Below are 16456 nucleotides of genomic sequence, written 5' to 3'. Positions count from 1 at the left end.
ATCCCAGGGATGCAGGATCTCACCCCAGGGATGCAGGATCCCATCCCAGGGATGCAGGATCCCATTCCAGGATGCAGGATCCCACCCCAGGGATGCAGGATCTCATCCCAGGGATGCAGGATCCCATCCCAGGGATGCAGGATCCAATCTCAGGGATGCAGGATCCAATCTCAGGGATGCAGGATCTCATGCCAGGGATGCAGGATCCCATCCCAGGGATGCAGGATCCCATCCCAAAGATGCAGGATCCCATCCCAAAGATGCAGGATCGCACCCCAGGGATGCAGGACCCCATCTCAGCAGTGACAGGCATGGCTGGGCATCAGCAGGAATTCCCCATGGAAAGCTCTGTGCTGCCCAGGGCAGGGATGGAGCCCCTGGGGATTTAACAGAGGTCTGGATGTGGCAGCTGGGACGTGGGACACCGGTGGCCTTGGCAGGGGTGAGGAGTGGTTGGTGACCTTAAAAGATCTTTTCCAAGCTAAATGATTCCATGATTCCATGAAACCTGCAGGCATTTGTGGGAGCACCGAGCACTCAGTTCCTACAGCACCTGCAGGAGCTGTGCTGAGCTGCTCTGGCCTTCAGCAAACACCAATTTCTTGATATCTTTTATAGAAATACCAGAATTCTATCATATTTAATATTCTCTATGTTTATATAAACCTATAACCTATAGGTTGTATAAACCTATAATATTCTAACTATATTCTAGAATATAAATATTCCATAAAGAATATTTTGTATATATATATATAATTATGTATCTAATATACTCTACAATATAATTGTATAGAATTCTATAATATTTTATAGAATTCTGTAGAATAGAAATTACACACCAGATTTCTATATTCTAGAATCTATTCTATATTCTAAAATTCTATACAATTATATATTCTGTTCTATATTCTTATAGTCTTTATATTCTTCATTCTTTTTGTGTTTATAAACACCTGAGAAATATGTAATGTATTAATTAATTAATTGACTAATTAAGTGTCATAACAGTTACTCTAAGAGTTCCTCTGTTTGGTCACAAGTGAACAAAATAACAGACAAATGAAATTTGTCCAAGATAATACAGCCAAGCCCCAGAGGACTTGATCTGAAATCTCTACAGACAGCAACAAAATCCTTCTCCCCACCTCCTGTAGAGTTTTGATAAGGTTGAAAATCCAGGAACAGTTTTGCATCCCCTGGATTTCCGTGAGCGGTTCTGCCCAGTCCCTATCTGTGTTGCTGTATCTTTATTAATTTAGCAGGGAATTAAGCAGGTGGGAAATAGGCTCAGGAAGAAGTAGTTAAGATTTTGGTGTCATGTACCAGAGATTGAATAATGTTGGTATTATTTTAGCATGACAGCTGTGCAGAGTAGATTTTTGGAATAAGCAAAAATATCTATCTCTGTATGATTTTCAGACTTTTGCTCTCATTGTTAAGCAATATTTTTTCTCCTTTTCATTTCCTCTGAGGCCCTGTAGAAAAAATTGCCGCATTTTTGTCAACAGAAATGGAAGAGAAATGTTAACTTTAGAGGCAGAGGGAATTCACAGGCACAGACGAGGAGCTGGAGTCTGCATAATGTGTGGTGGCTCATCTTTCTGTGCCACACTCTGCTCACACTGAGGTGAAAAATGGACAATTAAACCAGTGGTAAAGGAGCTGTGGAGCTCCAGCTGTGCCAGGGATTAGTCCTGAGTGAGGGTGGAGCTGCTGCCTGTGTTTGACTCAGAACCTGCTCCGTGTCTGGGGCTTCCCTTTGGAAATGTCCTGGTTTGGAGCCTCCTTCTGCCCCAGCCCCCTGCCATGGCCCTGCCCACACCCCAGCAGGCTTTGGGCTCCAGGCAGTGCAAGGTTCTGTTGGCATCACTCATCTTTTAGATTTATTTTTTGTGGGGGCCCTCCCTGCACAAGGGAAGGATTTGAGATGTGAAATCATCCCTCAGAGAGCGTGGCCAGCTCCCAGTAAACAGCATAACAATAATCTCAGCCTGATCTTTGCCTTTCCAGGAATGGCCACATTAAAAACTCCTGCTTTTAATACATCCTTTTTATTCCAGTTTTGGAGGTTTTATATTTAATTTGGGAACAACAGAACATATTTTTGATAACCACGGTGAGCAATGCATGAGTGTGGAAGAACGCTTGAAGTGAGAAGATTCAAATGAGAGAATCTCTGATAAAAAGATTTAATCTAGCCTTTCAGATCTTTTCCAGCCTTTTCTTTCCTCCTTCATCAGGATTGTGACTGGAAAAGAATTCTGGGGGGTTTATGAAGTGTTTTAATCCAATAAGTAGAGAAAGGATAAACCCAAAGATGGAATAATTCACTTGTTGATTTAAGGACTTTCCTGAGTGATCAGTGCTTAGGATCTCTCTCAGCCCTGTCTCTGCTCCTCAGGAGAACAAGAATAATCTTTTTTTTTTTTTCTTTTTCCCCATTTCTTTGTTGTTTGTAGATCCAACCCGGGTCATGGTGTCCCCTTTCAGCATGGATGTCACAGTTGGAGAAAGCATCGTCCTGCCTTGCCAGGTGTCCCACGACCACTCCCTGGACATCGTGTTCACCTGGTCCTTCAACGGGCACCTGATCGACTTTGAGAAAGATGGGGATCACTTTGAAAGGGTGGGAGGGGTAAGTATTAAACCTGACAAGGTGGGGATGTAGAAAAGGCTGCTAACAGAAGGCAGCAAGAAAAAGGAGGAAAGAAATGGACGATTTTCAGCAGAGGTAGAAAACTGGGAAGGGTTTTGCATGTTGCTCTGAGGGAGGTTTTAGAGAGCAACAGGTCTTGGGCATAGTGACAGTTCATGTTTACATTTGTCAGTGAAATTTAATGCTGAAAGGAAAAGCAGATACCATTTCCAAGCCTTTCTCTTATATCTTAAAAAAAAATCATTTAAAGATGAACTCCCAGATTGCTGCCCAGAGCTCACAGCAGCAGCAGCCATGGCTTTACAGAGTGACTGCTCCTGTTTTGGCCCACAAAGCTAAAATTACAAACTTTATTCATATTCCTCAGTCCAAAGGCCACAACCACGAGATTACCCTGAGATTTCCAATCTATTGAATGCTTTGTGTCTGGAGAGAAATTGAGAGAGGTTCTCAGCATCCAATACATGCAGAAATCTAATTAGTTCTATTCACCAGTTAATCAGACATGCACTTGGCGTTTGGAAAACAAATTACTGCTGGTGTGTGATGCAAGATTTCCTCGCAGAGTGCTGTTCTCATGATCTTTAGCACAAAAATGCTGGGCAATCAAAATGCTGGCTGGCACACAAAGCTGTGAAACTACTGCTGATACCTCCAGATTTGGGCTGGGCTTCCCTTGCAGGAGAGATGGAGACACAGCCTGGGCCTCTGGATGCCAGAGAGGGTAAAAATCCGATATCCAGAGAGAAAAAGGAGGAATCAGAGTGAACCTGTCCTACACTGTCACTTTGTTTTAATGGGGAAAGTTCTTAACAGCACCCCCAGCTCCCTGGAGGAGCCAGAATTTTAGGGATGCTCCCTCTCTTACCTTCCAGGCAGATTCCCAGCATTTTAACAAGCCATGGCTTGCTTGGTGATGCTCTCATCAGCCAGCATAAAGTAAATCCATTAGTCACAGTGTCCTTCATGTGATAATGATGTTTAGGCCTCATTAAAAAGTAATTGTAACCACTTTTCCCTACTTTATCAGCAGGATTCAGCTGGTGATTTGATGATCAGGAGCATCCAGCTGAAGCATGCAGGGAAATACGTCTGCATGGTGCAAACAAGTGTGGACAAGCTCTCAGCTGCTGCAGACCTGATTGTAAGAGGTATTTGAATTTTGCTGCTGTTGTTGGTGTTGTCGTAGAATTTATTTTATTTTTTTTTTCCTGCCTTCTGCAATCCCTGGGCTCAGAGACAGCCCCACACCTTGTAACCAATCTGAGGGAAAAGCTCTGAGTGCACACTGGGGTTCACAGCACCCACCAGAGCATGTCAGGTGTTTCAGATGCTCCCAGCAGAGCTAGCCCACACATCTCTGGTACCTGTCCATGTCCTGAATGCCAGCCCTGCACCCTCTGAGCTCATTTGTGCCATGGCCTGAGCAGCAGGAACAGCATCCAGCTATTGGCAGCACTTCTGCCAAACAACGTTATTCTTCTTCAGAATAAACATGATTTATTCTTATTAAACTCCACTGATATACCGAGATCTCTTCATTACCATGCACAGGTGATGTGCAAGTTTGACTTTAACAGAGCTGTAATTAATTACCCTGAGTCTGTGTCCTTATGACAAATATGATTTATATTTCCCTGCTTGTTCACTTTGGGGAAGGCAAATTTGGGTGCTGCTCTGTCCTTGCTACCCTTGGTTCTCATAAACAGGAGGAATACTCAGTTCTCATTAAATGAAATAACCCTTGATGATGATAAAAGCCCTGATCTTGTCACTCCCTAGAAACACCAGGGGTGTTAGAGCACTGGCACAGGGTGCCCCAGGGTGCCCAGAGCAGCTGGGGCTGCCCCTGGAGGAGTCCAAGGCCAGGCTGGACAGGGCTGGAGCAGCCTGGGCCAGTGGGAGGTGTCCCTGCCATGGCAGGGGTGGGACAGGATGGGATTTAAGGTCCCTTCCAGCCCAAACCCTTCTGTGATGTCCGAGGTGGGAGCAGAGTGAACCTCGGGCATCGCTCGGGCAGCAAAGGCCGTGGGATGGAGCAGAGAGGTCTCTCCCTGCCTGGGGCTCCCTGCAGAGCCTCAGTGACATCCTGATCTCTGCCACCACACTGCTCCCAGCCCCAGGCAGGCAGGGAGAGCTGCAGCTGCCCCAGCTGCTCTGCAGGGACCCATCCCCTCTCTGTCCCTCGAGTCACTGGGGTTCTGCTGCGGTCCCACAGGTCCCCCGGGGCCCCCCGAGGCTGTGACCATCGATGAGGTGACAGACACCACGGCCCAGCTGTCCTGGAGGCCGGGGGCAGACAACCACAGCCCCATCACCATGTACGTGGTGCAGGCACGCACGCCCTTCTCGGTGGGCTGGCAGGCAGTGAGCACAGGTAAGGTCCTCACCTGGCACAGGGAGCTCCAGGGATGGCAAACCCACCCCTCAGTGCCGTGTGGAGATGGAAATGACACTGTTTCTTGGTGTAGAATTTTAATTTCTTTTATTTGTTTATTATTTTATTTTTCTGTTATTTTAATTTCTTTTATTTTATTTATTATTTTATTTTATTTTTCCATTATTTTATTTATTTATTATTTTATTTATCATTATTTTGTTTATTTTTAAAAATATTTATTCATTTATTTATTTTATTTCTCTATTATTCTAATTATTTATTTATTATTATTTTATTTATTAATTTATTCATCATTATTTCATTTATTTATTAAATTATTTATTATTCTTTTATTTATTATTTATTTATTATTCTTTTATTTATTATTTATTTACTATTTATTATCTTATTAGTTCTTTTATTTACTAATATTTCATTTTTCTTATGTTATTTTATTTATTATTTAATCTATTAATTAATATTTTATTTTATTATCATCTTATTATTCTTTTATTTGTTATTATTTCATTATTATTATTTATTTTGTTTACATTTATAGGAATATCAGAAGATACTGTGTTTGAATCTGGCTAGCCAATAATCTCTTGAAATTCACTTTACTGGTTGGTAATGGTTAGGGCACATGTTCAGCAAACTTTTCTCTTTTTTACATAGTTTACATTTTTTTTGCAGATTCTCACGGGATAGACTTCTTATTTTTAAAGGCATAAATTGTTTCATAAGAACAGTTTGTTATATAAACTGATTTTCATCTCTATAATTTTTCCTTAAGGAATTAAGTAGATTTTCACTGTTACAGTGAGTTCCAGTCTTATGAAAGCTGACAGGTTTCTCACAAGACCTTATCAGGCTAGCTTTTAGCTCAGCCTAAGTAATAAATAAAATAAAAAAATAAAATAATATAATAAATAATAAATAATTTAAAAATAAATAATAAAAAATAATAATAAAAAAATAATAAAAAAATAAAGCCTGGTTTTACAAGGCCTTTTTTTTATAAGGTTTTTACCTACCTGTAACACCTCAGCCCCCACACTGAGCTGCAGCCCTGATGTGAAAAGCAATTTCCCTGGCTGCAGAGCACTGCTCTTATTAACTGGTTTCAGGTTTGGCAACCCAAAGATTTAGGGTGCAGCCAGTGCCATTACTCACCCATTTTTCTCATGAATGTTTAAGGGAAAACAGAATGAATTCCTATCTCTTGTTGCTGTGCTGGAGATATACAACAGTAATTGTGGCCTATAAAGACATCCCTCAGGGACAGACCGTGTCATCCAGCCCATCTTTAAGGAGAATTATTTTCCTGATAGAGGGGAAAAATCCCATGATGTAATTGCTCATTCCGTCAGAGGTTAATTTTGTTCCAGCAGCCATTAAACAGAGACAACAGTGTGTTTCAAAAAGAGAAAAATAAACACCCTCCAAACCTGGTGTCTTGACACTTTGTTTCCAAACTCTGGCAATTTTAGAGAAACCCTTTAATGGCAGGAATTTCTGGGCTAAAAGCAGGGGGGTTTAGTGCACAGGGGGTTAATGCTGCCTCTTTCACTTCTTTGCACTTGGCAAAACAGAAAAATCAGAGAAAGTTTACCAACCCTTCTTGGTACTTACGTTAAGCCCTCACCTGTAAGGAAATGAGATTTCCCTGTGCCTTTCCCAGCAGTATTTGAACATGCCAGTGGGTTTCCTTGCAGTCCCAGAGATCATCGACGGCAGGACGTTCACGGCCACGGTGGTGGGGCTGAACCCGTGGGTGGAGTACGAGTTCAGAGTGGTGGCTGCCAACCTGATCGGGATCGGGGAGCCCAGCAAGCCCTCCGAGAAGAGAAGAACCGAGGAAGCTCGTAAGTAGTGCTGGGCAGAGGGGCTGAGGGGGAATTCCTTGGGGGATAAATGCCAAGAGATCCCTCAGCTGTGGGCAGGTGGCTCCTCTGTTCTGTTGGAGCCCATGGAGGAAACGAATGTGAAACGGGAAAATAAATAAAAGATCTTTTTCAATGTTTAAACTAAACAATTAGAGACTGAATACACAAGTTAATTGACATACTTTTAATATACTATTATTGACATACTTTTAATGTGCTGTTTGCCATGGCAAATTAGTCATTTTAACAGTTGCTGGCACCAGCAGGGGAAGGCCAGCAGTGTCCTGCTGCTCTGTTCCATCTCCATGTGGGTTTTGGGTTTCAAAGCTGTCACATCCATCTTCTGCATTTATTTTTTTTGCAGTCCCTGAGGTGACCCCAGCTAATGTCAGTGGAGGTGGAGGCAGCAAGTCTGAGCTGGTCATTACCTGGGAGGTGAGTCTCACTCCAGCCTTCTGTGGATTTGGAAGGGTTGGCAGTCAAAAAGCCCAGATTGTGTGCTAAAAACAGCCCAGCTGAGCAGATGGAGCTAAAGGATGGGCCCAGCCCCGGGGAAGTGGGGAGCAGGGGCCATGGGGAGCAGGATCTGCCACCAGCTCAGCTCCCCTTGACTCCCAGCACACCCACACGACAAGATGTGGATGCCCAAGGGATAAACCAAGCTTGGAACATCCTGAGCTGCTGGAGAATTTCTGTGCTGGCTTCCAGCTTCCTCCCTCCTCCTGCCTGGGATATGAGGCAGCAAACAGATCAGAGCCAGCACAGGGCAGGCTGACTTTCATTGCTGCTGATGGCAGCCAGCGAGAGGAGATGCAGAGATGGGAAATGTTTAATATTCCTTAAGGCAGACGGGGTTAGAACTTTAGTCATTTGTCTGCTCATATTTTTGTGTTGTGATGCGATGCAGCTGGCATATTTCTCCTAATAATGAACTCCACTAGACATGCTAACACTTCCATTTAGCACTATTTCTGACCAAGCTGGCAGAATGAATCGCCAGAGTTATTCTTGAGGTTATTAAAAACCTATAAATGGGTTTTTGTCCTCACCACACAGCTCAATGTGCTAAATTTCCTCCTCTGTTGGACTAATTAGTTACGCCGTGTCTCCTAAAGATACTGCAATATGTTTCAAAAACACACATGGCCAGAACATCAGCCATTGGTTCGAGATGTAATTTGCACAAAATATAATTTGCATTTTGATAAAGAGTGGTTTTACTCTTTTAAATGTCCAGAGGCCTTTTCTTTATGTGAGCCCTGCAGCACAGAGCAGGATGCAGTCACCAGTAGTAACTCAGGCTGAAGCTCCATGGACATCTCAGGGATTAAGGTGACCCATAATTAAGGATTATTTTAATACTGGAACCTTTGGGTTTAGTGCAGATTTTTAGGGGGCTGCAAGCCTTGGAGTAGGAAGTGTCAGTGTGTCCAGGGTGTGTTCTTTGTTCACGTGTGATCCCAAAGGCCTGGGAGCGGCAGCACGTGTGTTGGGAAAGCAGGAACAGAACAAACCTCAGGCTCTTCACAAAGCCTAAAATTACATCAGGAATGGAGGCCCCATCTGGTCAGGGAGGGAGGGGAAATAAGCTCCAGGAGAAGTGTCTTCTGGAGGTGCTGCTTCATGTGGAAACGTGTTTCTGCCATGGAGCAGAAAGGCTCTGGTGCAGGCAAGATGGGATGAATTCCTGTTGGATGTGACACAGGACCTCCTGCACCTCTGTCCAGTGCTGTGTTCACAGAATCATCACAGAGCCACAGAACCAATTAACTAGGTTGGAAAAGATCTCTGAGATCATCAAGTCCAGCCTCTGAAGGCAGAGGACCGAGGGGAATGCCGGGGGCGCGGCGGGGCGCTCGGCGTGCGCTGAAGCCGCTGTTTGTCCCTGCCCACAGACGGTGCCCGAGGAGCTGCAGAACGGGGGTGGCTTTGGCTACGTGGTGGCTTTCCGGCCCTTGGGCACGGTCAGCTGGATGCAGACGGTGGTGGCCTCGCCGGACGCCGCCCGCTACGTGTTCCGTAACGAGAGCCTGCCGCCCTTCTCGCCCTACGAGGTCAAAGTGGGCGTCTACAACAACAAGGGGGAAGGCTCCTTCAGCCCCGTCACCGTCGTCTACTCGGCAGAGGAAGGTAGAGATGAGCCCTCCCCACCTCCTCTCCCTCCTCCCTTTCAGGCTCTGAAGGGCTTTGGTCTCCACCTTGACGCATCCTTTGATACCTCAGCCCCGCTCTGGTTTATAATAAATGGCGAACCGTGATTAATTCTTCTCGTAGTCATTAAAATAACGTTAATCGTAATGAAATCTTTTGATAGTAATGGAAAAGTAATATGTAATCTGGGAAGAATTCCGTGGAGATTTAGCATGAATTAATGTCCACTGATTAGAAAATGTTCCCACTTGTCCTAATTACAGTACATGGTATCCTGGGCTGAGTTTAGTAATGACAGCTTATTATTTCTGAGGGAGAGGCCCGGCACAGCCTGACAGGCCATCGGTTTGAAACGTGGACATTTGTTTGCTTCCTTCCTTGTGCAATGAGGAAAATAATTCCCCTGGTGTTTGGGACTAATTGAACATAGAATTGAAAAGTCTTACTTCTGCTTTTAACTACCCAGAGCCAACCAGAGCCCCCACCACTGTTTTGGCCAGAAGTGTTTCTGCCTCAGACGTGGAAGTTTCTTGGGCTCCCCCGTGGGAGAACCAGCACAAAGGAAGAATACAGGGATATGAGGTATGGAAAACAGTGCAGGATCCTTCCTTAAGGGGACACAGAGATGTCCTCCTGCTGCTCCTCCTGCCATGGGTGTGTTCCTAAGGTGGATTTGCTTCTCTCTGCCTCTTTAGTGCACAGACATCTCATGGTTAAAATTCCACCATTCTCTCACAAGGTTAAAAATTCCACCATTCTCTCACAAGGTTAAAAATTCCACCTTTCTGTGTGGGGCCTGCTGGAAGCGGAGCCCTCCCTGGAGGTGCTGCCATGGCCAGGCTTGGGGAGGGGAGCCAGGCTGGTGCCCAGCAGGGCCAGGGAAGGTGGCAGGGAGCAGGAGGTGTCCCTGGGGGCAGATCTGGGTTGGTGACAGAAGGAAGGGGTGCTGCCAGCCCCTCTGGGGTGGGCAGTGCCACAGCCCTGCTCTGCCCCCCAGGTGCGCTGCTGGCGGCACGACGAGAAGGAGGAGAACGCCAAAAGGATCCGGACGGTTGGGAACCAAACCTCCACAAAAGTCAGCAACCTGAGGGGCAATGCCCTCTACCACCTGGCAGTCAGGGCCTACAACACGGCCGGCACCGGCCCCTCCAGCGCCGCCGTCAACGTCACCACCAAAAAGCCACGTGAGTGTTGGCACAGAGGCCCTGGCAGGGTCCAGCCACTGCTCCCCTCTCCCATTTCCCAGCTCTCTTGAGTCTGAAGGAGCTGTCAGATTTCTCCTTGCCAGGTTTTTGTGCAGATTTACCAGGCTCAGCCTTTTTATTTAATTTTTTTTTTTTTTTTTTTTTTTTTGTGAGGTTCTTCCCGGTGTTAAGTAAGCAGAGCATGCAAAACCAAAATCACAGCTGTGCAGGCAAATTAAATATTTATCTCAGTGTTCAAGAGGGCTTTTTTCCTCTGGTCTCAGGCATGTTGAGCAAGTGACTGAATCCTTTTTTTCATTTAAAGCCCCGTGTCGTGTCACACCTCCCGTGACCTTGAGGACACAGATGAGTGGAGCAGCTCGTTAGCTCTGCAGAGGGACAGGGCTCTGGGCAGGCTCAGCTGTGCTGGTGGAAGCCCCACTGGCACTGGAAGGGATCCAGCTGGGAATTGATTCTCCTCAGCAACGTGCTGCTGTCTGTTTTTTGGTGTAGCACCGAGTCAGCCCCCCGGGAACATCGTGTGGAATTCATCCGACTCCAAGATCATCCTGAACTGGGACCAGGTGAAAGCCTTGGACAACGAGTCAGAAGTGAGAGGCTACAAAGTGAGTAATTCCATGATTTCCCAGGTCAGATCTGGGGCACTCCTCCAAAACCAGAGCCATGCCTGTCCATGTGAGCACACTTTTCCTGCAGCTCCCACCTGCAGGACTTCGCTCCTGCCTTCCCTGGAAACGTCCCAAAGGCTGTAGTTGGCCCCTTAATTGCAGATAAATAAAATGCTTTTTAATAGCTCCATTCTCTGCAGAAAGGCAAGCCAAGAGGAAAAGAAAGAGAATCCTCATTAGAAGCAGTTTTAATAGGAAATAATTTAACTAGAGAGAAACCTTGGGAAGAATTCAGCTCCTTCCTCAAGGTTCATTTTGGTTCAACCTTCCTCAAGGGTTTCATTTTGCCAAAAAGATGTTGCCCTGGGGTTGGAACTGTGCAAACATTTTCCACCAGAGCCTGAGCCAGTGAAGGACCTGGCCATGCTCCACATTTTATTCCCAGTCTGGAATGCCAGCAGCTTGGCGAGCCTGTGCCAGCTCCCCTCAATTCCTGCACCAACTTTAAGGTGTCTTTGGTGCTCTGTGTGGGCTCAGCAAAAATAAGTAATTCCTCAGGGGTTTTTAGTCCAAACCTCTAATGAACCTCAGCAATATGGAGCAGCTTTTCACGACATACTTTAGGTTTGAAATGCAAATTAAGAGGGAGGGAGAGAGAGAGACTCGTCACCCTGGAAAAGCATCTAGAGGCTTTTTAAAACATTCTCCTTTAACTGACTATAAGGATAGCCCAGCCACATGGATTTATTTCCTGAATCACAGCAAAACATTGCCCATTTTTCTTCTTTTTGCCTAGAAATCCTGTATTTTATGTCACAATTTATGATATAAATTAGTGCAACTCCCACAGCGCAGAAGGTCATTCACAAAAGTCATTTATTCTGGGAAACCATTGATGGCACTGCATCAAATATCCCAACTCAGTTTCCAGAAGGAGCATAATAAGGAGTTTCTGACCTCTATAAAGAAGTTTTTACTTTTATAGGGGTTTCTTTTAGCTTGACCAAGGTAAAGGTTTCTCTGAGGGGCTGCACAGGGTACCGGTGCCGTGTTGGGTGCTGCTGATCCTGCCAGTGTCACCCCCCTGCCCGGGCACTGCCACCTCTGTGCTGGTGTCCCAGCAAATCCCACATGTCCCCTGTGTGACCAGACCATGCCTGGGGCAGCAAAAGAGCAGCAGCACCTCTGCACAGCCTGAGGTGACAGCTCTGCCCTTTCTGCCTCCTGTTCTGTCTCCCTCGGCCGCAGGTTTTGTACAGGTGGAACAGGCAGAGCAGCACGTCTGTCATAGAAACAAATAAAACCTCAGTGGAGCTGTCCCTGCCCTTTGATGAGGATTACATCATCGAGATCAAACCCTTCAGCGACGGCGGCGACGGCAGCAGCAGCGAGCAAATCCGAATCCCAAAGATATCCAGTAAGGATGGGGGGGTTTGGGCTCTGTGCCACGGGGTCCCAGCAGCAGATATTCCAGTCCCCGCTTCTGATTTCATCCCAAAAGCAAGATTCAGCCATAAGAAATGCCATCCTAAGTAGTTCTATTTGTGTTCAAGGTTTCCAGACACTTTCCCCTCTAGTTCCATGCAGTGAATTTATTGTTTCACTGCCATTCACTGTAGCCAAATACAGGATGCAGAGGCTTCTGAGTCTGTAAGGGCTACTGTACAGCCACATCCCACAGTGTGCTGGATGCATAAATATTTATTTAGGGAAATGAGGTGGTGTAGAAGAACAAACACAAAGCGTATTTTATTACACGACATGGCTTTTGCAAAATCTCCATGTCCCATCTTCCATTAATAATGTCCCAGTTTATAAGCTGCATTAAATCAGGAGCCTCTGCAATGCAGGAATATGGCATTAAAATGAGAGTGATGTAAAAAAGCCCTGGGTGAGAGCAGAGTTCTCCCCACCGTGGCTGTGTAAACCATGCAGAGGAATTTAATCAGCAGCACAGGAGGGGCGAGGGGAGCTGGAACACTCCAGCCCCCATTTGGCTCCAGGCCGTGGGTGACAGAGCAGGTACAGGGCTCCTCTGGGATGGGGGTCACCAGGAACAGCTGGGAGATGCTGCAATTGTCAAAAAATACCAAATAATGACAAGCAGGCAGCATGTGAAATGACAGAACTGTGAGAGGAGGAGCCTCAACACAAGGGGGACAGGAATTGAAACCAACAATTCAGCTGGACACAGTGAAGAGGAGGAGGGGGCTGTGCCTTATCTGAGGAATGAGAATTCAAGCTTTGGATGGGGTGGGTTAAAGGAGAGTTTAGGGATTGCTCTCTGCTCACCTCTGGCTCCTTTTCCCCCTCTCCCCTCTCAGATGCCTACGCCAGAGGCTCGGGCTCGTCGACCTCCAGCGCCTGCACCCTGTCAGCCCTCAGCACAATCATGATCTCCCTCACAGCCCGCTCCAGTTTATGACAACAATGACATCCAGGACTTCTTCTTTATAATATAAGCAACATTTAGCTAGTTGTTTTGGAGACACCCAGTACTAAGTAATATTGTGGTTTGAGTACATCTTACTACTGGAAAAAAAAAAATGTTTATGCTTCTTTAGGAATGGCATTATACAGTACTTCCTCAAAGCAAATATAGCTTTGTCTGAAGTTTCCTTGGAAACTCTGCAATGCACTGAAAACATCTGTAATACGATGTTACCAAAGCAGTTTACATATGTCCTTATATGCATATTTTTTATTATATATTTAGTGTTTTATAGAATTTTTTAAAGTTAACATATGATGTAGATATTAATTTTTTTCCTCTGCTATAAAATGCTACGGACGACATTATCACGGAAATATTGTTTGGGATTTTTTCCTTTACGGCGGAGAGTTCCAAGTTGTTCTTGGCAAATTGGCTGGAGTTGACTGTACAGAACTGACCCAGACCCAGATTGTAACAGGCTGAGTTTCACTGGCAGCTCCTGAGTTCAGCTAACACACGTTTTATCCAGAGCTCTGAGCAGGACAAACTCGAAACGCCCACAAGAGCAGGATTTTGGAAATCCCCACCTGGTTTTTGGTTGGTTGTGGACTACAGGACACGTAGCCGATATTCCAGCACCGTGCAGCGAGGAGGGGCTGTGAAATTTGTTTTGTCTTGATCATAATTAGCATTAAATTGGGTGGGAAAACGAGGATCCTGCAATGCTGTGACCTCTGCCTGCGGTGACGCAACGGGGGCGTTGGGGGCACGCCCGGCTCGACCCTTTGGAGATCTAATTCCAAGGAAATTCCGCGTGTTTGGGGATTAATTCCAAGGAGATCAGAGCACGGCCACTCTGAGACAGAAAGCTGCTCTGGGCTCGTTCTTTGGGACACAACTCCTCATCCTTGGTAACTCCACTCTCCAGACAACGTTTGGGAATCAAACGCTGCCCCGGCTCCAGGCGATGCACGGAAAAGTGGGAATCTCCCGGGGATCCCTGCTGGAAGTTCGCCTTTCCTTACAAACTCTTCCCAGATTCCTGGAGGCAGAACAGAGTCACACCAGAAAACGACACTATCCACACTGGAATAATTCTTCTCAAGAGAAGGACTGTTTGTTACTACGGGGAATTTTGTAAGTTCAGACGGGATAACGCTGGAAAAGGCAACGGAATTTTCTATACAATTTTCAACTTTCAATGCGCTGCAGTGGTATTTTATTTTATTTTTTTTCCTCCTGATAGCTTGAATTTGCCTGTAACTTGTCTTTTTTGCTTACAAAATAATACAGTTAACTTTTAAACCTTCTAAATATATTTATTCAGTAACTCATAATCAGGATTCCACTTGTGTAAAAGTCAGGGGTGTTGACCAGAGAAATATTGTCAGTATTTCAAGCTGTGTTCCTTTCTTAGTTTGATATGGTTACTTCTATGTAAAAAAAAAAGTAAAATAAGAAAAACCTTAAAAAAAAATAAAAAATCCACAAAACCAAGAAAAATGAAATTATAAAAAAAAAGCTTCTGTAGTTTTCTCCCCGGTGTAAATGATATTTATCAGTGATCTAGCAGATGTAATCTTTTTTTAAAGGTATTGGTAATAAATATTCTGTCATTTGTAAAGATACATGTCTTCCAGGAGCCTTTTTCCTCCACTTTTTGTTCTGCCCAGTGAGAAATTTCCCCTCAGAGCCTGCTGAGACTGTCACTGATGTGAAGATACAAGAGTTGGTTTAAATCAAAACTTGACGGGAGAAAAAAAAAAATCTATTTATACACCTCTGATTTAATTCTGCTCCCAAAAGTGACCGAAACTGTGAGCAGGTGAGTTTTGGGATGGTTTTGTAGAGCTGTGAGCTATCCAAGCTGATGGGGACGGTGCTGTTGGAGCATCTCTGACCCTGTGGATGCAGCAAAACCCTTCCAGGCACTGCCTCTGCTTATCCTGGGGATTCCTGAGGATTTGGGGAGCACGGCTTGAAAGCACTAAATCCACCCAAGGCACATTTCTAATCCTTCCAGGGGCAGGAGTTGGACGGTGCTCGCTGCATTCCAAGGAGAAACGCTGCACTTCGCAATCAATGGAGCAGAAAAAGAAACCGGCCCCGTAGCACAATTCCATTTTTAAAAGGAAAAGTAAATTTGCCATTTCCAGAGGCAGGTGAGGAGCAGCTCCTGGGGATGCTCTCCTGGAGGCAGCAGGGAAAAGCTGGGCTGGAGGAATGAGGGGCTGGGAGCTGGTTTGAAGGGAAAAAATGAGGAATGAATAATTTTGTGCAGTGGGAGTTAGGGGCTGGAGATCTGGTGTGGTGCTGCCAAAACCTGACACAGACACTGGCCTGGGATCCTGGACAAATCCCTTTTCCCTTGTGCTGCCTGGGATGAAGATTTTCCTCCAGGGATTGTGACCATGAGGAGAAGCTCAGCCAGGAAAGGTCCTCATCCTGCACCCTCCAGGATGTGAGATCCCACCCTCACCTGCCACTGCAGGAGCTGCAGCCTGGCTGGGGAAATGCAGCTACTCCTGCTTTACACCAGCTTGGATTTATTTACTAGCATGAGTAGAAGTGTGGCTGCTGGCTCTCCAAGCCATCCAGCCCTGCCTGTCCCCGTGAGGACTCATCCTGGAAATAACAAGGTCCTGACATGTAAAATATATTTAAATAGATTGCACTCGCCTCTGCAACAGCTTGCCATTAATGGGAATGGGGTTTTACATAGAAAACTTATTTATTAGGCCACTGGAAGGCATGACATAAAACACATTCCAGTAAGTGAATTCTCTTTAGTCTTGTTTTGAGGATTTTACTAATGAAATTCTGATTTTAGAGTGTTAAAGTTGGGCCCCTCAAATCCATTAAAAGCACATGCAGGAGAGACATTGGAGGCACAAGCATTATATTAATGAGCAAATTAATTTTGATGGAGCAATGCTACTTCACCCAGATGAGAACTGGCTCATTTATTATAATTATTTTTAGTCTGTAGTACCTGGGAACTCCATTTCTTTAGGCACCTTCCGAAGAACTTATTGGCTGGATCAAATCTTTGTTTTTATTCTTTGTTAACATGTTTAACCCAGCTCCATTTTCAGGAGGTGTCTTGGAATTAGAAGGAATTCTGCAAGACCAG

The 16456-nt window shown here is 45.3% G+C and overlaps 1 protein-coding gene across 8 annotated transcripts in view; it reads left to right on the top strand.

Annotated features, from left to right (window-relative positions):
- Window positions 1–14949, top strand: part of LOC111934941 (contactin-4) — a 263405-nt gene extending 248456 nt beyond the window's left edge. For 7 of the 8 annotated variants that reach the window (XM_086846907.1, XM_086846910.1, XM_086846909.1 and 4 more), the window contains 11 exons: window positions 2463–2638; window positions 3690–3810; window positions 4878–5036; window positions 6755–6904; window positions 7290–7360; window positions 8821–9055; window positions 9543–9658; window positions 10074–10260; window positions 10774–10886; window positions 12138–12306; window positions 13214–14949. In XM_086846907.1, the coding sequence (XP_086703033.1) occupies window positions 2463–2638; window positions 3690–3810; window positions 4878–5036; window positions 6755–6904; window positions 7290–7360; window positions 8821–9055; window positions 9543–9658; window positions 10074–10260; window positions 10774–10886; window positions 12138–12306; window positions 13214–13314 (1598 nt within the window). In that variant the 3' untranslated portion in view covers window positions 13315–14949. The remainder of the gene's footprint in view (window positions 1–2462; window positions 2639–3689; window positions 3811–4877; window positions 5037–6754; window positions 6905–7289; window positions 7361–8820; window positions 9056–9542; window positions 9659–10073; window positions 10261–10773; window positions 10887–12137; window positions 12307–13213) is intronic. The other variant, XM_086846912.1, reaches the window with a different exon arrangement.
- Window positions 14950–16456: the final 1507 nt, after the last annotated feature.

The sequence above is a fragment of the Cyanistes caeruleus genome, chromosome 11, assembly GCF_971803275.1.
Source record: "Cyanistes caeruleus chromosome 11, bCyaCae1.hap1.1, whole genome shotgun sequence".
Classification (NCBI taxonomy): domain Eukaryota; kingdom Metazoa; phylum Chordata; class Aves; order Passeriformes; family Paridae; genus Cyanistes; species Cyanistes caeruleus.
This window is presented reverse-complemented; position numbering and strand designations above follow the sequence as displayed.